Source organism: Corvus kubaryi, unplaced genomic scaffold (assembly GCF_017639235.1).
Source record: "Corvus kubaryi isolate FWS band 111438036 unplaced genomic scaffold, C.kubaryi_AGA036_p1.0 37397, whole genome shotgun sequence".
NCBI lineage: Eukaryota > Metazoa > Chordata > Aves > Passeriformes > Corvidae > Corvus > Corvus kubaryi.
Genome location: NW_024581136.1, coordinates 12247729 through 12272016, shown reverse-complemented (window position 1 = coordinate 12272016; position 24288 = coordinate 12247729). Strand labels below are relative to the sequence as shown.

Below are 24288 nucleotides of genomic sequence, written 5' to 3'. Positions count from 1 at the left end.
GAAGCAGTTTTCTCTGTCAAAAAGAAGTGATGTCCTGGGGAAGTAACACATACACACATGCAAAAGCACAGGAGCACCAGGATGCAGCTGTCACAGGGAGCACAGCAAATGGGTGGCCAGGCCTTCCTTCACCTGGGATGAAGAACATCCAGGGCTGGGGCACTGCCCCCCATCCTGCTGAAGATGAGCCCCATGTGACCCCAGTACAGATACCAGAAAGCACCCAAATTCCCACTGTGGCACATGATAGAACTTGCCTTTTCCTTCACAGCCAACATCAACTAGGGGCCTTTGGCTGGCTGGAGAGTATATTCTTCAGTGGTCTCTCCAATTTCAGCATCCCTCCCAAAAAAACCTGGGATTATGAGAGACTCCAGCAGGCAGAGTCTGGGATCTACAACTATTCCATCAACAGAAAGAAAAAAGGAAGCTAATCCCAGCCACCTACTACTTCTTACCCATCTTTTTAAACCAACTTCAGCATCTTAAATGCCATCACACACGTTTACTAAGGGCGAATCCTCCGGAAACAAAGGACAGGGAAGAAGAGACATGAGGAACTCTGTACTCCTGGAGCTAAGAGATGTGGACTTCCATATAGCTTGCAGCTGCTCCTTTAGAAGTCAAAATTCTATTGGTACCAGGCCTACATCTAATGCTCGGGGGTCTACAGCAGCAGAGCACCAGCCATGAAGAATTCCTGAGACAAAACCTTCGGCTCAGAAGGAACAACTACCCAGATCCAATGTCCACATGGCTCAATTGTCAAATTACCGCACAGGAACCTCAGTCACAGCAGCAATAACCTGCCAGGAGAGCCTGATACTGGAGTTCCCTGAATACACCTCTGACAGTCCCTCTCATTCATTACACATCCTCCTCCCCTCCAGTGAAGCTGAGCAGAGAGGGGAGGTAACAGGGCCCCACTAGAGACTGGTGGTCTAGAAGATCTGAGCTGGGAGATACAAACATCTCTCACAACAGGACAGAGACATGGAAGCAATCATAAAGGAGAGTTAACTTGTGAGAGGAGCAGGATTTTGTGCAGGGAAGGTGGGAAGAAACTCCTTGCATTATGCCAAACTAAAAATGAATTATTCTGACCCCTTTACTGCAGTGGTTATCCAATGACCATTCAATATTTCCACCCTAGGCAAAGACATGTTTTCTGAGAAAGATTTACTATGTTAGCTTGGGCAGTACTTCATAAGCTTATCTTACAGTGAAAACACACTTCAGCAACCAGGATCCAGTGAAACTGCATTATAATCTCATTGTTTTCCTTTCAGCGATTATCTGACAAACCAAAACTGTAACAGTTTTACTTAAAAAAAAATTAGGCACTAGACACAAAAAGCAACTCAAATTAGTTATGTTATTACCAATGAAGTAGATCCAGGACACTTGGAATTTGCCTCCCTCTGTAAGAGATCAGTTTAGGCAGCTTCAATACACACTTACATTTGCCTGACAGGCATTCCTAGGTCAAACATTGCGTTTTTTAAAGCCCCCCACATTTCCTTTTACAATTCAATTACCATCACATTAAAAAGTGGCCAAAGTGGACCAAAAATCATCAGACTAGAATTCTGATTACTTATGACAGATCCAAAATTATTTTCATTGGGTTTGCATTGGTCACTGTGGAAATTTGCAATTCTGTCCAAAAAGAATACAATTAAAGATGCAATATCCACTTGCAAATGAAAATATATCACAGTTTCAGATCTCAAACACAACTTACTGAAAAAAAAAAATCTCCCTCCCTGGATGGAAAAAGACAAGTTTTGTAAGAAAATAGTTCAATGTTTGCTACTTCAGCTAGAAAAAAAAAATGTACTTGAGAAGCTGGGTTACTCTGCATGGGAGTATTTAAGAATCCCATCAGAAAATACTGTTCTTCAGCTCAGTGCTCAGATACCAGCATAGCTGTAAACCTTTCAGTGGCAAAGCCAACCACTTACTAATGAAACAACACCACTTAGGTTCTCTGATGTCTGCTTCAAGGAGCAGTTTTCAGTATATTATGTTTTAGCACCAAATACATAAGTGGTATAAAACAGACCGATTTATTATAAATATCTCCAGGACTCTGGATCACACTAACAAACGATATGTTTTTGGAACTCTGTCTATATCAGCACACAATAGACATTAGGAAATGAAACTCCTTTCAACCCAAAAGCAATACATGCATACCCAGAGATTTGCTTTGGTTTATACCATTCTGCTACAATCTTAATTCTTAGGGATAACAAGAAGGAAGTGTTGCTGTTTAGAAGAAAGTACAAAGATTCTTCATATTATACAGCTGATGGTTTCTTGGCACAGAACAGCTTTTTTCTTCAGAACACAAACCTACCAAAAGGTAGGGAAGTAGGAAAGTGCTGTTTCACTTGGTACCAGGTACTATCCAAAACTGAAATCTATTTTAAACAACCTATAAGTAGGGTCACCTAGGAAAGAATCATGGAAAAAGCAGTACTTTGTATTTATATCTCCACAGACAGAACTTTCCACCAGTGATGGAGGAAAGACAGGTATTTCAGTGTGACAAGATTGCTAAGCCAACAGCCTTGGAATTTAACACACGCAGCCTGTCCAAAATCAGCCTAACAGCTCCCATGTGCAATGGAAGAGGGCTCTGCAGGTAAGAAGAAAAGCAGCTCCAAACCATGCAGCACTCCTGAGTTGTCTCATCACAGAGCTGTGTGTCTAATGAACAGGACTAACCTCCTTAGAGATGTTTATTTTTGAATACTCATTTAAGCAAACTCACCCTGCCACAGCTGTTCACATCTTAACACCTGAGTACACACACCTGCCTGCCCAAGGGCACGCTGAAGAGAGGACTGGGAGACTTGGATGATTAACATCAAGATTTTTAAAGATGCAAAGGCAGGAGGAGACCCTCAGAGAGGGAGAGGAAAGGCTTAATAACAGATGTGTAGAGCACAGACAAGCATCTGCAGTGGCAGAGCAAAGGCAATGTGGAGAGATGAGTACAGCTGGCTCCCTCAGACACTCAAGGCAGCCAAGCATGTAATTATTTACTTATATTTAGCCACCTCCACAAGGAGGGATGGAGGAGATGGCAGAATGATGAGACAAGAGAGTCACTTTTCCTTAGAACCCTCCAAGTCTGATCCACAGCAAAGATCAACATAATTTTGGGAAGCAGCCATCTAGCCCAACAGATCAGATCGTAGCTGTCTCAGTAGCCACATAAGATGACCACAACCACAGCATGGCTATGCAGACCTCCTGGCCCTCTCATGTCCTTGAGAAGCTGTCAGTCAGCATAGGGGTTGGAAACCTTATTGCAACAGAATTAAACCTACAAAAAATCAGGTGGTGTTGCAGTCTACAGAAATACAGTTCTATTACATTAACAGCAAGCAAAATTAAAATGTTACAAAAACAATTCCATTGAATATTTTGCCTATTTACTTAATGTTCTTCCTTCCTGCATGTGAATTTGTTCCTAAAGTCTGTGTGTCCAATATTACTACTCCATGGAAAATATGTTAGTTGAATGAATCCTAATCTGCTTCATCCTGGAAATCTTGCTGCTAACAATGACCATACTCTGTTTATCTCCACACCCACCATTTGCTCTCAGTATCATGCCCTCTCATTTACTTGACCTAAACTTGTAACTCAAAGGAGAAACATAGGTGAACTCAGGAACATATGGTAATATGCTGAACTTAATCTAATTCCTGTTACCTAATTGCCTAAGTAATTTATTTTTTTCCAGTACTTAAGAAGTCATTTGGGGGTCAAGATAACTTATTAGGGAAGAACAGCGTAAGGAACTTTCCCAACATTAACTTCCATTGCAGGCTTCAGCTTTACAACAAAAGAATAACTGGAGCTTTTTCAGCCTGTAGTACTCAATCAATGCAACCATAAAGCCCAATTTGATCAATACCAATAGAACACTTTTCTTCAGTTGCTATACTGTTTATTCTTCTAGAAAAGTATGCTCTCATTTAAGAAAAGTTAAAGCAACAACCAGAAGAGCTAGATCCAGAGACCCACAGACATGAACTTGGGATAAACTAATACAGAGCTGTCTCAAGCAGCTGAAATGGCTCCAGCTTCTCTGCTGGCTTTCCAGGCTTCAGCAGAGTGAAACTGATCTGATTTTTGACAGTTCCACCTCAAGGATTTCTATTAAAAGCCGTGTAACTGAGAAGATTTCCTGGTGAGCTTTCGCTCTGCTGTGGCCTAGAAATGTTAAGAGCTAAGCAGTGGAGATGATCCATCTCCAGAAAGCTGCAGGCTAGGAAAAAACAGTGAAGCTTCTTAAAAGCACTCAGAGTGAACGGGAGCCTCTGAAGAGGAGGGAGAAGAACACTTGTTCCTTCCAGTGGCCAGTGACGTTGGTGGACTCCAATCTCCCAGACTTCATGGCAGCTAAACTGAAAGAAGGGCGAGCCTGAGCAGAGCAGAGGGTCAGCATGTAATCCAGATTTTTGTCACCATCATTTCCCTACCAGAGCTGGCCAAGGAGAGGAATAGTAGTAACTCTCTGAACTCTGCCGGGGTCAATACGAGACACCGATAACTGCAGGACCCCAGGTGCCAGAGGAAGGCACAAAAGGCAAGTAGGCACCCTGTCAAGCTTAAAAGAAGAGAGAGAACACAAAAGCACAAGAGGGGACATGGAAGTGCATGAGAAGGTGCAGAAGTGCATAACAGAGACTAAACTCTGCATTATAAATACATTTTTCTATTTTGTTAGAAAGATCCAAAAAACCCTTCTAAAACCTGACTCTAGAGCATCATCTTGCAAAAAGAAAGGCTTGATGCCATTATTAAAGAACCATACAGTGAATTTACCAAACACCACCCTTTCAGTTAAGCCAAGCAATCCTGAAATACTCAAAATACAACCTCCAGTCAGCAGCAGTGTGGACACCAAGCAGTTTCAGGTTACCATTTCTGACATTATCAGGACAACTAGAGACTGACAGTCACATTTGACTTGAAAGAGATAGACCACTGTCCACCTGGTGAATGCTGAGCAGACAGGGAGACATGAGCAAGTCCTGCAACAGCTTCCTAATTCTGTTGACCCTACCCATTATCCATTGGTTACTCAGTTCACGTGAGTCTAACTCAGCCTCTAAATGAGCAATTTCTGTTCAAAGTTCATTACATCAAGGCAGTGAGCAAGCTTCGGACATTCGCATATCCAAGCTCTGATTTGCAGTACTGTAGGTGTAAGTGGAAATCCTGAACAAAAACAACTCTCTGATTGCTGCCAGGGCAGCCAGTCCACTAGCTTGATGACTTCCACCCCCGTGGGAAGCAGGATATTCTGTGTATCTGGTGTAGTAAGATCTCCCGTGAGAAGAGTTGAAAAAAGCTGAACAAGCTGGTTGGGCAAGGATAGTTTTTGGCATAGTGCCACAGTTTTACAAACTTTTATTTGAATATCATTTTGCTAAAGAAGGGCTGAGGCACTTTTATGAGAACAGCTGCCATTCTCATGAGTGCAAGTAGCTGCTACTGTTCAATTGCCGACGATTCTTTATCAGAGAAATCTGATTCCAATATTTAACAAGAACTCACATTTGTAGGAAACTCATGTGACACACAAGTCTGTGTAGGGATACAGTATCATAAACCATTCCGTACAGAACATTTTGCACTTTTCCCAGGTTAAGAGATACAGAGAGTTTCCATTTTTTATTACATATTGAAATGGAGTATAAAGAAAATCCTCCTACTGCAGTGAAAAGTCACAGAAATAATGTATTCTAGGTCAGTACTAAGTGATAAGATAAAAGTTACATGACCTCTTTTGCAGTAGTCAATGTGAATGAGGATTAAGGAAAAGAATTACAGTCCTGGCAAAGGTCATGTTGACCGGTGAATGAGTTCTGCGGACAGTAGTGACACGGAGTAAGTTGAGGTCTCAGGGTACAACACAGAGGACTTGCATGCCAGTACCAAGCACTACAGGGAATTAACTTTTGCTGTGTACACACCGGTGGTTCACACTACTGTCAGGATGCTATTGCCTTGTTCTCTGCCTGCTTTCAAAAGGGCACAGAAATCCCAGAGAGGGTTTGAAGGACACTACTAAGGGAGCTGAGAAATTTTATTCAGAGTGCTCATTCTTACTGTCTTTTTAAGGAAAAAAAACAAAGAGTTTGTTCAGCATGTAGATATTTACACTTTGGAAATACAGCTGAAATGCAAGAGGAAAGGATATTTTCAACTTTGCAAGACCAAGTACCAAAACTTAACATTCAATTTTTGGAATAGGACAATATTGGTTTTTGTGTAGAACCAGGTGCTGGGGAGGAGAATGGCTGTCACTTCCTCATCTAAAGACTTTTCGAAGATAATCTTTAACCCCATTCCTTTGCAAGAAAAGTCCAGATAACCAGAGCAAACTTGTTTGATCAGGACAGTTTCTGGCAGAGTGACACCAGTTATGAAGTTCTATTTAAATATCCCTGAGCAAAGCAAGACTGACCCACTTTTATGAGCACAAGAAAGTACATGGGCCGAGAATAAGGCTGAATACAATGGTCTCTTCACTTCCATGGACTTCCCTCTTGCTTATCCTGTCCCTTCTGGGGATGCAGGAAGCGAGAGGCAGGAAGCACAGCTCTCATAACAGCAGCATTTAGCGAAGACAGATCCAACATCTGAGTCTAAGGCTGCAGACTTGTGCATAATAACAATTTCCACCAGTTTGCCCTAAGCCCCACAGAGGCACAGGAAATCCAAGGTACAATGACTTCAGGGAAATTCAGTCCCTCAAATCTAGGCCATAATCAGTGTACACAATGTTTCATGCTTCAGAGCTTCTGACAGCAAGGGCCAACCCCAAAATTCTTTGCCCCAGCATGTAACTAGAGATGGAGAGGGCAACTGTGCTCTGAAGAGGAACAGAGCCATGAGAAGGGATGGGACACAGGCCAAGGTAGAAAAGACATCAAAACAGTCTGCACTCCCAGAGTGCTCTTATTCGAATGACACATCTACTTTTATTCTTCATGGTTCATTCTGACCATCGGCATCAGAACAAATGAGCCAGCAGAGATATTGCACAATACTACTCCTACATGAGAAAGGACAAAAGGCATCTTGCAATTGAGAGCAGAAAACTGCAGGGCTTGTGTTCATGAACAAAGATTTGAGCACAGTCTAAACCTGGCTCTGGGTTTTTTGCCCAGAGTAAGTAAAATTTACTTTTGATTCCATTACAGTAGTTATGGATATTTTTCACTGCCAGAAATCTCATGGGTTTTTTGTTTAGTGTGAATTTTGGGTAGGTCTTACATATGTAGATGGATCTTTTCATAAATATACACATACACACACATATATGTATGCAAATACATACATACATAAAGTGCACATGGGAACATGATAGACTGTTTCTTGATTTTATTTCATTAATATAGTATCTTTGCTAGCATCTTTGGCCAGCTTGAAACCTTCCAAAAACCCTTCCAAAAAAGGAAGAAAGCCCACCACAAGTGTTCATTTAAGACTTGTGCTGGCCACAGAAAATTTCTCCTGCCCCCTTCTGTGCATAAGGCTATGCAATGAGGCTGCGTGATAAACCCTGCAAAGCAATGCTCTCAGGGAAAGCAAGTAAAGCCCTGGGTTTGGTGGGTCAGAAAGAAATCCCCCTGTGAATCCCAACTTCCATCCACTTCTCTGTTTTACTGCAGTAGCTGTTTCCAGCAGAAGGGACACAAAATGAAAGAATAGGCTTGTATGCAGGAAGTTCAACAAGCAGCAGCCAAGCAGCTCTCCCAGGAGAGGCCCACGTTAGGCAGGGAAGGGCACCTCCACTCACCCCAGCCCAACCTGCCAATGCTTTCTGCCTCTGATGCTGGCACCACATTCCAGTGGATGGCCTTAGGAAGTCCAGCAGATTTTGCCTTCTAAGATTAAGTTCTGTCTTGAAAAAGTGTATGTTTGGTACTTCTAAAAAAGCATTTTGATCCACACCTGTGAAGGCTGAATTTGGCAGGATTTTGTCTTTTTTTCACTACAGTTATCAGCGATGCTAGAATAACTATAGCTGTTTTCCAGGCAAGACTTAAAATCTGGATAAGTGATGATACGAGAAATTGTATGAAGGACAGGAAACAAGCCAAAGCAATCATCAACTACTCAAAAACACCTTCAGAAAAAGCAGCATCATAAACTTTCTATGTATAAAAAAGGGAGGGCATTAAAAAGCAGAGAAAGAAGAAAGTAGGGAAAACTCCATATGGGTTACATGGCCAAAGAAGCTGAAGCAAGTATTAAAAGAGGTGATAGCAAAACACAAACTCAGCAGAAGTCTAACTGGCACATCCACACCAGCCACAAGGCTTGTTAAGGATGAATATGGAAAGGCCTTGAAAACAAAAGAAAACAGTTGGCTTAGGAACCAAGTGGAAAAGTTGGATTTCAACTGTGCAGACAATAAGCTGATCTCACATTTGTCCTACAAATATTCTCCAAAGACAGAATCAAATGGCAAAACCCACTCAGATGGCACATATTTTGAGAGATGACTTGATAACCTCAAACACAGGTCACTCCAGAGCATCTCGAGGAACTATAATGCACCAAAAAAAAAAACCTCTCATCAACTCTTTAAACTAAAGCACAGTCACACAACTAAAGTAAAATACTGGCTTAAGCCTGTATTTTTTTAGATGCTGGTATCAAACTAGAATGTACTTCTACAATGTTTAATTTGGCATTGCTATCAGAAGCAACAAAGATGCAACAGACACAACACGTGACTCAGGAGAATTGTTGAGTCCAAGTGGCCCAATAGACTGTAAAACAGCTGGGGTTAAAAACCACCTGTGTAAAACATCTACAGACAAGATTAGTAACTCCCAAATCAAGCTGTATCCTGGAAAGGAATGGAACAAGATATGAGTTGGTTCACGTGCCTTGGCAGGAACTCAACACTGGAGATACCCAGAAGGAAATAGAATCACAAACTGGTAAGGTCGCAGGTCCATTCATGGGGTGAAACCAATGTTTTGTCATAAAAACTACAACACTTCCTTTCAAATATTATTTCCTGTTTTATTAACAGATGGGTGTGAAAAATGGAAGTCTACAAACAGAACAGGCAGGGGTCTGTGCATCTTCAAATATCTCAGGAAAACACAAGGTGTTAAATAGGACAGCTTTACAACCACCACCAAGATTTGTCAGAGTCCAACAACTACTTAGGTCCTGAGTTACTGCCATCTTTTCTGGACAACTGGGGCAAGCAACAAGAACACACCAGAATATCTGTCCCAGCAAACCTTTCATGAGCAGCTGAAGGCACACGTTAAATGTGCCAATTGTCAGAATCCTTTCAACACACAGCTCTTCAGGAAGGGATTTAGTACTAGAAAGGACATGCAAAGAGCTGCCTAAGCGTTAGTCTTGGGACAGGGGAGCTGATTTTATTTTGCCCTGAGCAACACTTGATGGCTTGGATGGAATTCAGATTCAGAATAAAATAAGTTTGCCTTCAAAACAGATCGCATAATTGGCTTTAGGTTTTACTGCAATTTTCTTTTTAAACGGACCAAATCTTTAAGTTGCTCATAACTCAGCTGTTTGAAAACAGCAACAAACCTAACTGCCCCCAAGGAAATATATTCTTATCCCCAAACTGAGACACATAGATTGGCCAGCCAAGCTGCAAGGAAGGAAACCGCTACAGCAGCATCTTGAATTAAACAGCAACCAGCAGTCCCCAGACAGCCCTGAGAACTGCAAATCTAAAGGTATGACTTCTGTTTCGCAGATTTGCTTTGCACCAATCAAAACTACATAAGCCCCAGCCATTAATATCCATTCAAAACCATGAAGACAGTTTAGCAGAAAGGGATAGAAGTGATAAGGCATTAAGCTTTTATGCCTGTATTTTATATCTCACAGCAAAGCGAGGCAACCAAGTAACACTTCAATAGTTTGCTCAAATAAAGGCCTAAATCAGCAATCTGATCTACTCACCCTTTTCACCAGTATCCAGGGAAAGTTTCTTAATGTCATCAGTCAACATATCCTGCAAGTGGTCTTGTCCATGCTCTGCATCATTGTCATCAAATTGAGCTTCTATAATGACATCCGGACTTTGAGCGTCGCCTTTTGCTGTCTCTTGTGGAATGCAAGTCCCCAACATATCCTCAGGGACGTCTGATTCATGTGTGACTTCTGTTTCTTTGTCACTACCATCTGGCTTTATTACCTGAAGGAGCAGGGGATTAAAAAAATAGAGGCAAGCTAAATCAGTGGACTGAAGAAAGAAAACATTATCTTTCCTTTTTCACTTGCATCCCCAAGGAGCTGACAATGAATTGTGGGTGGCTGGTGGCACACTGCAATTGCCGTGTAATTAGCCACAGATATTGCACAATCAAAAGAGGTACCTCAGTAGGGTAAAGACTGGAACTGCATAGCTTTTGCAATACCTCAACTGTGACAATAATGTATCCAAAGTGTATCTAGAGCATAACCATAGAGTTCCTGCCAAGCCTCTAATCAGCTCTGCAGAAGTTAGGAGTAAACACAGGCAGGGAGGAGGATACACTACAATTTAATGAGTTGCTTAGACCATTGTTCACCAAGATACACTAATCATCCCAGGACGTCCCAAAACTTAAGCAGTTCCAGTTGATCATGTCAAAGCTCCTCCACACAATTAGGAACAGACTGAAAAAGCACAGATTAGAGAACATGGTGCCCTGTGACGTGTGAGAGAACTGGACTGTGGCAGCTTGGCACAGCACCAAGCTTTACATTTATTTTAAGCTCTGTTTTTATTGTTAAGGGAACTCTATTATTGCCATTACTTATACAAATCTCCAAATTAAATTACTGAAGAAGAGCCCAAGTCCCAGTGAAGCAGACAACAGGCCTGGAAGGCATCCCTCATGTGACACGGGCAGAAACTGCTCCAACTCAGCATACAATGACCAAAGTGGTTGATACCTTGGACACACAAGCCTTTACCAGCATCCTTCATGCAACCAACAGTGAGCTGCAAACACCTACACAGCTGGAGATCCTAGATCCAGGTTTCAGTTTCCAAAATGTTTATGTTTCACTTAAGCAATAGTACTTCAGAGTGAGATGAAAATCAGTACAGAATAAGAAATAACCTACTAAACATTAAAATTACAAAGACACTGGGTGACTCCATTCCAATGCCCTCCTGGTGACTGAGCTCCCCTCCATCTGGTGCTGGTGTTTGCCAGGCCAGTAAATCCCCGGAGATACTCCTCCAAGGTCCCCAGCCCTCAGCATCATAACCCAGTATACAACAGCAGCAACTCATGCCACCAGCAAGACAAGTGAAGGGCCCTTTAAAAAATGCAATAAAACAAGAAGAACAACTTTTTTGTAACATACTTTATATGATCTATAGAGTTGCTAGAAATAAACATAAATATGCTCAACAGGTGCTACCTGAAGGCAACTATTCCAAGCAAGAAAATGTAAGTCAAAAAGCTCCACAAATTATTCTTTAGTAACTAAAAAGCGAATATATCAGATCAGATGCCTGTACAGGGAATACTTTCACAACTTTACATACACAGAGCTACAGTCATGCTCTCAAAGCAGTATCCATTTCTTTGAAAGCTTTTCACAATACATAACAGAAATAAAATCAATTTTTAAATGGGGCTAAATTCAAGTCTTTAAAAATAAAAAACTCAAATGACAGTGCTTTGGACTCTTGTTACCTTTTGTGACTCTTCTTTCCATCTTTATTTTCATTTTTTAACATGTATATAATTTGTTACCATAGCAGATTTTGACTCAAACATTAAATTGCGAAAAAAAGGGAAAAAGTTTGGCAGAAGGTGGGAAAATGGCTGATTATTAAACCTGGCTACATTTGGTACATAAAATTCTGACACACAATGGTCTGGGCAAGAACAGTCTATTAGATTAGAGAGCTGACAAGGCTCCACACGCTAGTGACTCTGCCAGTGTACCTATCCAAAAAGAAAACCAGTGTCAACAGTAATGCTTGGACCCTACCATGGTCAGATGTGGATGCATTCAGCTCTTAAATTTCAGTTGCACCAGATGTGTGCAAGTGTGCAACTGCAGCAGGAGTTCATTTTCTTCAACCCCTTCAAGTTTTGCCTGCATTTTTTTCTCTCCCAGTCCTTCTTTGGAGAGTGTGAGATGGGTTTTGGGTCCTAAATTAGTATGTTTTCTATATGTAAAGCAGCAAACAACATCAAATATATCTTACAACAGGAAAGGCTTCTCTAAAGATGTGGCACTGGAAGGGTTATGCTTGAAGTGGTATTAAAGAAGGTAGCAGATACAGATTTCATTTTTAATGCTTTTCATTTAAAATGCTGTGCTTCCCCCAAGCTAGAGGACACACACTGCTGCCACCAGCAGCTCAATACTCCAGCTGTGACTACCTAAATCCTCAGTCCCACATTTCCTTATGGATTTGCAAAAGAATTTTTAAGTAAAGTTTTCCAGAGTCCACAAAATCATGACCTCCACACAGAATAGATCAGCAAAATGTCCAGATGCTGGCAAGCCTGGGTGATAGGAGTTGTTTTCTTTTAATGGCCAAGACAGATCACTTAGGCTGACCTCATACATAACAGAGCAGGGAATTTCACCCACAATTTCTCGTATCACACCAAAAATTTAGGGAAGCTGCACATCACAAGACTGGAAAGCTGCATAAGACTTTACAAAATCAGGAGCTCAGTGGATACAATTACTCCATTTAAGATGATCAGAGATGCTGGCCAACATGAGCTCATCACACAGATTCCAAAGAGCAGGATCCTTTTGTCTATGAGCAGCAGAAAATCCAACCATGACATATTAAGCATTTCTTACAAGTAGCATCTCAGACTCAAGAATCTGATGATACTGCACTCTCCTGTTTCTTCTTAGATTATTGCAGCTTATCCATGGCATAATGCACACAGCTAGAACGGGTCAGTTCTGATCACAGACACAGAGTAAAGCAAATACACAATTGGCTCAGTCTATCATGTAGTCATATGTGCAGTACAGAGTCCCATTCCCTGGCAATGCAGCTGACCCTGCATGGACCAAGAAAAATGGGATTCCCCTTCCTTGCATATGCATGAAATGTATGACCCCACTGACATGCAAACATCATTAAAGGCCCTTAGAGGACCTTAACTTCCTGATCTGGGAAATAAAATATCAACCTTACGGTTGTTATTTTTATATGCTCTTTAATAATAATTTAAAACAAGTTTTAATAGACATTTTGATGAAAGACAGTTGTTTATTTGAGTTTCTGATCCTGAAGAGAGTGTCTGAATAGGTTTTCTTTCAGCTTAAAACAGTCATCTATCACTGAACAAGCATCAAGTTTCTGTCCCGCAGTGAATGGTTTAGTTTGTAAAGTCATAGCTGACAGAACACAAGATTTTTGAATGAAAATCCCACTTCAACCATAAGTGTAATAAAAACCAGCTAGTGGGCAAAAACATCCTGGCATGGACCTGTACAATCTGGACAGGAGAGCATCCAGCCCAGCCTTGAAGTAGCAATTGAATGACCAATTGTCCTTACTCAGGAGGAATTTGTTCCAACAGAAAACTGAACTGGGAATCTGTGCATCTGAAAGCACAGGGGTTAGCTCCTGTGCTACAGAAGAAACGGCCTTCTCTGCCAGAATCTCATATCTGTCCTGTTAGATCCCAGCTTTTCACAGACTTTCCACCTAAACCTCCACACAAGGACAAGGCCCAGGCCTGTTTACTCTCAGATCAGGTATAGAGTTTTTGCTGCTGCCTCCTCAGTGTCTGTAAGTGGCCAAACTTGACCAGTGATTTTCAATCATCTTTGAGCTATTATCCCCCAGGCTCTTTCCAATAAATGCACCAAGCCCCCAAAGTGTTTAAGCCTGACACTAACAGGTTTGCTTTTCTTTCCTATTCATCTCTGATCCTTACAAGCAATCCATGAATCCTCATAGATCTGAAGAAGAGACATGGATGACTGCTAAACTAGACACAGCTGGATGAATGCACATTGCATGGCTAAAAACTGCTAAAAACTTTCCACGCAGGGTCACTGCTTTCAGTGGAGCCTCGTGCAGAGACCTCCTACACTAAAAGCATCCAGCAGGTAAGAAAGCAGAATCACCTGCACTACAGCTGGTTTGGACACAGATTCAATAAAATTTTAATTCTTCAGTTCGCTCAAAAAGCTGGTATTAAAAAGAGTATTTCCATAAGGATACTGAGGAAGAATGGAGATTAAATAGCTCAAACCTTTTTCTACATAAGTCAGTCAAAACCCAGTAAAGTGTCTCCTAATGAGTATTCAAAGCCCAGAATGTGTAACTTGCCCAAAAGATTTTAGAAGTGACAAGCCATTAGTGGTAACTCTCTTCACTAGGACAGACATGATGCACAAAGAGGCTCCTCATGTACAGAAAGGAGCAGTCCACTCAACAGCAAGTGGGAGCTGAAGAAGGTTCATGGCACACAAAGAACTCACATTAAACGGGGAGGACTGAATATGGGAACAGCTAGAAGGAAAACAAGGTGTTAGCCCAAGCCTACTTTCTGAGGTTTGCAAACCAAGGTAAGATGCCTTTCTTTTGAAAAATACTTTGATCAAACACAAGTTCTGCTTTAGCCAAACAAAAGTCATTATGTTCAATACTGGGTAGGGAGACAAAGTTTAGGTCAGAGCTACTGGTCCCCTCTGCAGCTGAGTCTTGGTTAAGCAACAAGTCTCAGAAACAGGTTAGAAGCGGTTATTTCAAAAGGAGGACAGCTGAAAACAGGGGCTTTGGACCAAACTACCATCCCCTCGTTAAAAGGACGGTTGCTACCACAACACTAATACAAACACCACATTTCATACCAGTGCTGTGAACACCTGCATCTATTCGTCTCCCAGCTTTTGCCATTTTAGACAGGCTTCACTTAAAAGCTGGTTCCCTAATGTTCCCTCATGAGGGAGTAGGAACGGAGCCTGGCTAACACGAGGATGCAGTCACAGCTCATACATACATACTAGAGCCAAGCTACCATAAATATTGTGAGGAAGAGCTTTGCTTTTCAGAAAAGAGTAACCAAACAAAGGCTGGCTCACTCTAGCTCCTTCTTGGATAAAGAAAAGATGGCACTTACAAGAAAAGAAACACCTGTCCCAAGCACCCTTCCTTCTTTTCATAATCCCACATACACCAAACAGTACTGGCAAGACAACAACTCAGTAAAAGCGACTAGTCTCAGTAGGAACAGTTATGGCATTACTTTTAAAATAACAATAATGTTATACTGAGGGGGTTTGTTGTTGTTTGGAATGGGATTTCTTTTTACAATCTTTTAATTCTAAATCACTGGAAACACTTGCTAACAGCCCCCAGGATAGCTATTTTATAATAACAGCACATTATAGTTTACATTTCAGACATCACATTGGATGCAATAATCATACAAACATCCATATTAAAATCTCTCCCTCTTGATCAGGAAAAGAGTACTTTCTCCTCCCCAATGGACTCTGTTGTTCCCAGATGTCACACACAGTTTTGTCACAGCAGTCGCTACAATACCATCCTGCTTGTGGATTCAAAGGGTAAATGACCTGAGTACACAAAGGCTTCTTGGAAACAGTGACTTTACAGAGTCTGCTCTGACTTGCACCCACTGCAGTAGGTGAGAAGCGGGAAAGAAACAAATGAAATCTAAGGCTTGTGTTTCAAAAATAAAATACAGAGACAGATCCGCAGTATGGCCATCAAACCTGTTGAAACCCCAAAGCCATCTTGCCTGCCCTTCCCAGAATCCTGCAACTCCTCTGCTTAGACTAACCTGCAAAGTGAGTTTTTACTGTAGAGTTAATTCAAATAATCATGCTTAGTGAACATCCACGTTTAGTTCAACCTGAGCAGACAGCCCTACATCCAGGCTTGTCAGGCAGCTGCACAAGAAACAGAATTAACTGCAGAAAAAAACCCCATATCTCCAAACAGCCACCTCAACTCACTACTTCTTTCTACTTCTACCAACAAACCTCATTCCTAAGCTGTTCACTCATCTCTCTGTGCTTCAGGCTGTACCAAAGCAATCTGGGTTACAGCATGTTCCTCCAAGTCCATCTGAAGTCCTTCTCCTACCATCTTGCACAAATAACCAGAAAAACAAGTGGAAAAGCATCAACAAGGAAAATTCTCAAGACTGACCTTTCTGAATCCTAAAGCTAAAACAAGAACTGTCTCCACACCATGTATTTCCATTCCCTATCTGGTCTCTGACCTGTCATTTCCCTCTGAAAGCTCCCCATTCCCATTCCCTGGCCCTCAGCCCACACCTACAGTCTGCTTCCAAACATGTTTATCTACACCTCATTATCACTGACCAGGAGACAGTCACCTCTGCCCCATCTCTCCTGAGTCTATTCCTGCCTTCACCCCCTTCCTGCCACTTCTCTGTGCTCTCCCTGGACCCATCTCTCCCAAGTCTTGCTCTTGCACCGCTGCCTGTAGGATACACAGTCCTAGGATCAGGACCATGTTTCCTCAGGTCCATTTCATCTGGTTCTCCTAACAGGATAAACAGCTCCATCTGTACGCTCCTGCATTTTGTACTCTCTAACTGCTGAGAAGCAGGAAAAAGTTGTCAGAAGTAGCTGTCCCTGCTCAGCACAGGTTCCCCACCTGCCATGAATCAACCACTGCTGAGGGTAACGGTGTCAGAGACGTGGGGAAGGACAAGGTCCTTGATTCCCTTGCAGGGAACACGGTACCACCTCCTTTGTAGGCAAGCCAACCTGGAGTGCTGTTGGGAGTCGCTACCAAAGATCTGGGTATTACTAAACACAGATCAACAAACTTGTTCCACACTTTCCACTCCTGCTGCCACCCCCGGGATTTGATTTGGTGCTAAAAACACAGCCTCTATTTTCAGAATACCTCCTTATACTGCACTGACCTTCCCACACACATTCCCCAAGGCACAGAATTCCCTGGAGCAGAAGTGATACAGCAAACACCTCATCTCCCAGCTTCCCAACCCACATGCTATTCTATAGAGCTAGATGTTGTCACACTTAAAGCACTGATGAATCCTCAGCCATAGCCCATATATATAGATCTCTCTATACAGCAAATCCTCCAAGTGAGAAAAGTTTGACCCCAGGGAAGCACAAAAGATTCACTTCAGCACCTAGCCTTAAACAACACCCAGGAATCAACCTTCCCCTGCACACTCAAAATTCAAAGACGCACAAACAGCTTTTCCATCTCCTACCAGCAAATTCTTTTCACAAAAGAGGCCCTTAAAACTGGCAGCCTCCCTGCTGGACCCCAGTGAAATGTTCCTTGTACCTTGGGTCTTTGTATTGCCTGCTCCTCACAAGACCTCCCACTTTGGTGCATCTCATGAGCTGTGTGTTGCACTCCAGGCCACAGCGAACTGGAAACAAGAGTGTAATGCACAGGGCCCAGCTCTGAGGTTGCCAGAACATATTGGTTTGAAACATCACAGAAAATATTCGGCTCCATATTTTCAACAGTAGCCAGGAAGAAAATGCATGGAACAGTTTTGAGAACTCTTTTTCAAAAGTCATTTAAATCAAATTATGCCCCATCCACACCGGCAGCAAAACCCTCTCTACTAACTGGAACCAGTTTTCTTTTCTTGTCTGTGTGTTCTTTTCTTTTCGGTTTAACTTTTTTTTTTTTTTTTTTAAACTGTCTCCCAGCCATCTTTTTCTGGTAATGTGCACAGGCACTGCAACAGTACAAAAATGGTGCTAGGACAAAACCTATGATGCACAGTCCCCAGAATAAATCACTCAAGAGAGGTGGATTAGAACAAGAGAGCAACATAAGGTTACATCTTCAAAGGTATGATTCTCTGAAATCCCTGCACTTTCAGCAAACTACTGCAAAAAGATACCCAGTTTGTATCCGATGTAAAGAAGCAGACAGGCTTTTGGATCATTTGCAAATTCAAGACAATACCATGAATCAATACATATTTTAAAAGATGTAATAATTACACAGTGCTTGCATGTAATCAGAAAAGAATCTACTTGTGCTGAGTGTGTATCATTTGAAAGCTGCAATGCCAAGCAAATCCACACTGTTGGCTTGCACAAACCAAAGTATTATCCATTACTGCCTTTTTTTTTCAAACAATACAAGCATGTACAAAAAACATATTTCCTGGAAACAATTAAACTCTTTGAAGATTTATTCAACATTTCACAAACCAAACAAGCCTGTACCCGCACGTGCCCGTAAGAAGAAAGTGGGCTGACAATGCAAACAAATCAAAAAGTACTGGAAGGGCTATCCAAGATATTTGCATACCTATACCTCCCAAGGGTTTGAAGTTTTTTTCAGAAATGTATAAAAATTATTTCCCATGTGTCTAAGAAAATCTCTTACTGGTGATCAACACTTTAACTTATCAAGGCAGGAAACAAACAAATCAGCCAAGCATCTACACGTTGGCACTCATACCTTAAGCCCCTCGCTTGCAGTTTTTGTTCCTTTTGATTGGGTCCTAAATGCCAGCTCCCAGGGGTCTCAGTCCCACACAAGATGTGACATACTTTCAAAGCCCCAGAATGGGACACCTGGGACAAAACACACACTGTTCAGGAAGTGCATGGGGGCCAAGAAAAGCAATAGAAATTTCCACAGTTAACGTGCATTACTGGTTGCCAGTAAGCCTCTTATTATGAAAACCCATAATTGGAAACTGTCATATTACAGAACAATTTATGGAAGTTTTCGGACTCTGTATGCCCCAGTGGGAACTTCCTTTGATTGGTGTGTTCCATCAGCCCAGGTCTTCTTATTTATTCACACAGTGGGATAAGAGCATCAGGAACCTAAACAAGTCATCGCTGAAGCATCACTGAGACTCCCACTCTAGGAGTGCTTCAAAGTAGTTCTTCATTTCTTAGCCTTTCCAGTCATCCATCTTCATGGCTGCATTCAGTCAACTGCTGGACTGACCTGTCTTAATTTCTTTTTATCTTCTGCAGGAACATTCTTGCACTTGTTTTGTGTTCCACTGCTCCTCTGAGGATATGAAAGGCATTAAAATGCAGCTGCTCTGGGCTGACTGCATCCCACTATACCTGTCTCAGAGCTTGGCAAAATTAGTTCCTACTCCTATGGTCTCTACCTTGTCACACCAGTGAAACTGGCACCTACATTAATTTCTAAATCAGATTTCAATTGCATTAAAAGATGGCTAGAGCCAAGAACAACAGCCTCCCTCAGCGCCAGCACAATACTGTTAAAGTCACCTGCACAAAACCACCCATTGCTTCCTTTGCAAATAGTCATGGTTTGGTGTCAGGGTAAGGAGATTTGATAACAGGTGAAGATGACACATTCCAGGAAACTTTTAGCAGCAGAAGACTGGAAATCCACTTTAGCGTTACATTTTCCATGCAGGAGCCAGCAGGTACCATCTGACAGAGTGGTTCTAACTATGAGCAGCTCCATCCTCTAGGAAATGGACTGAGACATAACTACTGAGCTACCTGTGTTTTGCCATGCTGTACTGCTGCCACTTCCAGTCACACACACCAAGACCACTATGAATCCAGTACCTTCCCCATCACCCCAGGACAGGCTGGAAAGGATTTGTGCTCAGGGGAAGCTGTGGGAGAACAGGGGCAGCCAGGCTGAAGAGGACCACCCGAAGAAGAAAGGAACTGGAGGAGATAATCCTTGCAAGCACGGTAAGTGGAGGAAAAGAAAAACAGATGGTTCACTGGGGAATAAAAGAGAACAGCTTCCTCAATTGTTGAGACCTTTCTGCGTCCTTTAAAATAATTTCTGAAGAGAAGGCAAGCTGTGAGGCAAATGTACTCCTTCACTTGACTTGATATCAGCAAATTCTGACCCTGGACAGAATCTCACTGCAAAATACAACACCAAGGGATTGTGGAAAAGAAGAGGGAGATGACAGCAGCACAATTTTGCTCAAAGATTCCTGCAAATAGGCTGGGTTCTCAAACAGGGAAGGCTCACCTATGAACTAAAACTGCTACAAGTCCATTTATTTGGGCAAGGAGTCCTTGAATGCCTAGCTAGAAAGTGCAGGTGGGACTGACTTTATTAAATCATTATGACAGGCAGGAAATCCTAGGCTTCCATATCTGTCTTAGACTTTCAACAAGTTCCTTACAAAGTGCACAAGGAAAGTAATCCTGCTCAAGGAAAATAATCCTGCTCTCAGTTGCCCATGACTTTTGGAAACTCACTCAAGCCAAGCTGCCAAGTTTGCAGCACTTGACACTGTGCTAGACAGACCTGCACACTTTGTCCTGAAGATGTTACACCTGAATTTCACACGGCTGGCAAGGCAAAGTCCAAGCGTGAAAAGAAGGTTGAAAATAGCAACGCATGCACATGTGGTAACAAACACAAATATCTGAACAATTTTCATATATTAAGAATTTATTAAGTATTTTAGGTCACTCTGCTCCACAGGTATTAAAGAAGACCATGCCAAAAATCCCACATTAAGGCAGCTGGGGGAGGCAGGTGTCCCAGGAGAAAGTGAGGGGGTATTTCCCCACTCAGAAGATGGGGATGATATTTGGTTTACATGCACATGTGAGGATCAATGTTTTCAAATACTTCAAAGCATTACTTAACTCTTGAGGTCTTATCAGAGACAGTAACACATCAGTAAGCTTTCTATGAACAGAGGGAAGCTTTCTTTCTCCTTCCCACCCAGGGACCAAGGCTTAACCACAGAACATGTCCAGGGTTTCAGAACCCTAGATTTCACAGCAGGAACTCACATAATCAAAGACCAGCATTAGTTTATTTTCAGCTGCTGCTTGAAATCAAGACAGAATAGAAACAAATGTCACACAGTTCTAAAAACAAAACATCACTTATTTTTTCTATTGTTGGGATAAAAAAAGATTCTTATTTCCACACAAAGCTAACAGGCTCATCACTAAACAGAGCAATTATTGAATTCCTATTTAAAGATGACCTCAGACATCATTCAGTTGTATCACACCTGGAGGTATCATTAGAACAGCAAAACAGAAGCAAAACATGAATGACTTCACAGTTATAATGACAGCATAGCTATCTCTTCATAGGTTTCAGACACTTACCAACAAGAATTTTTGACAATTTGGTTATCCATGCCTTTCCAAAATCAGTTCATACATTGGACAAAACATTTAAAACCAGAATTTTAACTAGTTTAGAACCAAATTCTCTGATTCCAAAATGTTTAGATAATTGTCTATTATAATAACAAAAATCCTTGCAGTTTTCATAAAAACTTCTTCACTGAACTCGCCTCCAGCAGCAAAACTAGTTCACCAAGGTGTACTCTGGAACCTTTCTGCTGTGACTTTTTCTTATTATGCAGCTTCATTGATACACACACGACAGCAACACTACCAAAGAACTGATCTCTTTTTAAAAGTGAGCACACAACCTGCCACAACAGAAGGAAACTCTAGAAGAAAAGGCACAAGAGCACAGTCATTGGTCTGTCTCCAGGGAATTGGTATGTCTGTCTATTCCTGCTGGAAGGCACAAACACGCCCACTGAAGGCACAGGTTCCACACCCCCCTATCTCTGACAAAATGCACCCTTCCCAGGGTTATTTGTTTTGCAGCTGTGCTCAGCTGCCCCAGTCAGAACCAGGGACACACCATGCTGAGTGATGCACCAAACCATATACAACATTGTGGATGCTCAACAGAACTTTTAGGAAGCTTCTATTAAAGATAAAGCACATTAACAGGGGGGAATAGAGGAGCACAAGGTTACACAGAGATTGCATTTGAAGGGAGACCATCTTAATGGAAGTTAAAGCAAACTAGGATCCCAAGGCATAGTAAAGATGAGTGATGCTCAACATTTTGCTGAGGACTTATATTGCTGCAGTGTTTTTTCTTCTTCTAGTGAAAACCATCAGTATCACCAGGTTTCCTCCTGAAATGGGACAGGGAATGACTGCTGGCATTTGCGTCACCAGGATCTACTCACATTACTTGGTGATGAATCTCGTTAAACAGCAGCACCTCAAGCAAACAGTCTACATAGCTCAGTTTGTTTGCATTTACCTTTAGCAACATGGCACGCTTCATTGAATTTCGAAGCAGTGTTTATTAGAAGAGTAAAATGCATCAGCATCCACCACCAGGCTTCTCAGCTTATTTTCATGACGTCAATATTCAGGTTTATTTAATCCAGTGAAAATATACATTGATTAAACATGGTCTCAGAGCATCCCCTGCAGCACTGAAAAATGGAGTAAATAGGAATGGCATATTCTTACTGCTTTCCTTCAGAAACAGATTTACCATTATCATAAAAAAGCCTTTCCCAGTGGTGGGAAGGGCTGGCCACTACAGAGTTCCCTGCTTCTTGATGCCTGGTACCCTCTGGTCTGTTTTTCCTGACAGGCAATGAATATGTTTTATCAAAAGCTTTTCCACAGAATGAATCAAAAGTTACATTCAATTGTTACACTCAATTTAAAATGTAATGCAGGACAAGGGAATAACACTGGGGTTTCTGTTATGCTACTTCCTCACAAGCTGAGTTTTGTTAACATGAGATTTCAGTGTATACTTCACCTGTGTAACATCAACTAACAAAGCAGTTCAGGTTTTCCTTCCCTCTTTCAAAACTCATTAAAAAATCTTACTTGAGCCGAGATGTTGTAAACAAGTTCTCTGCCAAGAACAAATTTTTACAACTTAAGTTTTAAGCTCCTTTAAAAAAAAATCCAGAAATTTATAATGGAAATACTGACAGTGCCCATAATCACAAGTACAGAAACTTTATTGCAATAGGTAGTTTGCATTCCATCCAAAAAGCAAAGAAAAGTTGGTCTCAACCAAATTCCACATGCGTTCTGTAACAATGGCCAATTATGAGATCAGTAAAAACAGGTGAAAATAAAAAATACTGGGGATTTAAACACTGACGATGGCAGCATAAAGCCATCACCTTGGTCATTAAACTCTCATTGCGCAAGAGGGTTTTTTTAGAAAGTCTTGAATTACTTTACAACTCGCTTCTCCTGGGCAAACTCTTCTCCTAGTGATCATCACAGACTAACTTGGCAAATCTTTGAATCATGCTTCCAAGTCCTAACAGCTTGGCCATTCCCAGATATTAGTAATACAGGATTTATATTCAGTTTTGTCAGTTATATCTCTTGGTTTAATCTGATGAAGCCCACCACCACACATGTGCAGCTCAGTCACACAACAGCCAGATATTCCCACTGACAGACTTTGCCCCACAACTTGACCTGAGTTCTCCCCTCTGCCTCAGGATACCTTCTGTGTGCCAGTCAGAAATGGATGGCTGCAAACTGCAGCAAACTGTGTCTCACAGGCTATGCAAAAGCAGTGATGAGCTTCCTGTGTCACTGCCCAGAAGAGTTATACCTCAAACAGAAAGCATCAGGATTCACCTTTAGCAATACACTCCTCTCAATATTCTGAACACACTTCCAATTCTCTTAAACATGCAGCAAAGAGTGAAACACAAAATGCAGAAATACAAGAAAAATTATGCACTTGGTTGCATTAAAAGGTACAAAGCCAAGGTGCTAATGGGCCACATGGGGAAGCAGAACAGCGTCAAGTGGTAACCCCATTCAACACTCTTAGAAAATAAATCTGAGAATCGCAAAATTCAGAAGCACGGCTCAAAAGCATGTGACTGTGAACTAGCCTTGACACCTGCTTATGTCATTAATAAAATATTTAATATATGAAAAACACTGGGTTTTCAAAAGTGCCTTAGCCAGTGCCGAAATGTGTTAGTCATCCAACAAGAACCCTCGCTCGAGCACTGGAAATTACAGAACAAGGAAATCAAACCAAATCTTTACAAGGAAGCCAGCTCAAACACTAAATCTGGACTGTGCTACCTGCAAACATTCATTACCAACAGTGACAGATCGCAAGTCCTTTTAACCAGAAAGGAAAAGACTATCTCTCCCCTGCAGTACATTGTGTACAATTATTGGATCTGAGAAGGGCAGCTACACCGGGCTTTCAATATGTTCATTAAACAAGCCCAGGAAATTCAAAGCTGCTTCATACAGATCAAATGAACTCAAAGCAATCTTCACTTGTTCAGTCTTTCCCTCTGGGTAAAAGTAAGTATGGGATGACATTTAACAATTTTCCTTACCTAGAAGTAGTTATTTGAATAATATTTAGAAAGTCAAACTGTAATACAGTAAATGTGTTAATGATAAATTGTTTAAGCAACTTGACAAAAGAAGAAA

General features: G+C 41.6%; 1 protein-coding gene across 3 annotated transcripts in view; it reads right to left on the bottom strand.

Moving 5' to 3' along the window:
• DIS3L2 (DIS3 like 3'-5' exoribonuclease 2) overlaps window positions 1-24288 on the bottom strand; it is a 184646-nt gene that overhangs the window by 116267 nt on the left and 44091 nt on the right. For all 3 annotated transcript variants that reach the window (XM_042041857.1, XM_042041858.1, XM_042041860.1), the window contains exon 7: window positions 10000-10234. In XM_042041857.1, the coding sequence (XP_041897791.1) occupies window positions 10000-10234 (235 nt within the window). The remainder of the gene's footprint in view (window positions 1-9999; window positions 10235-24288) is intronic.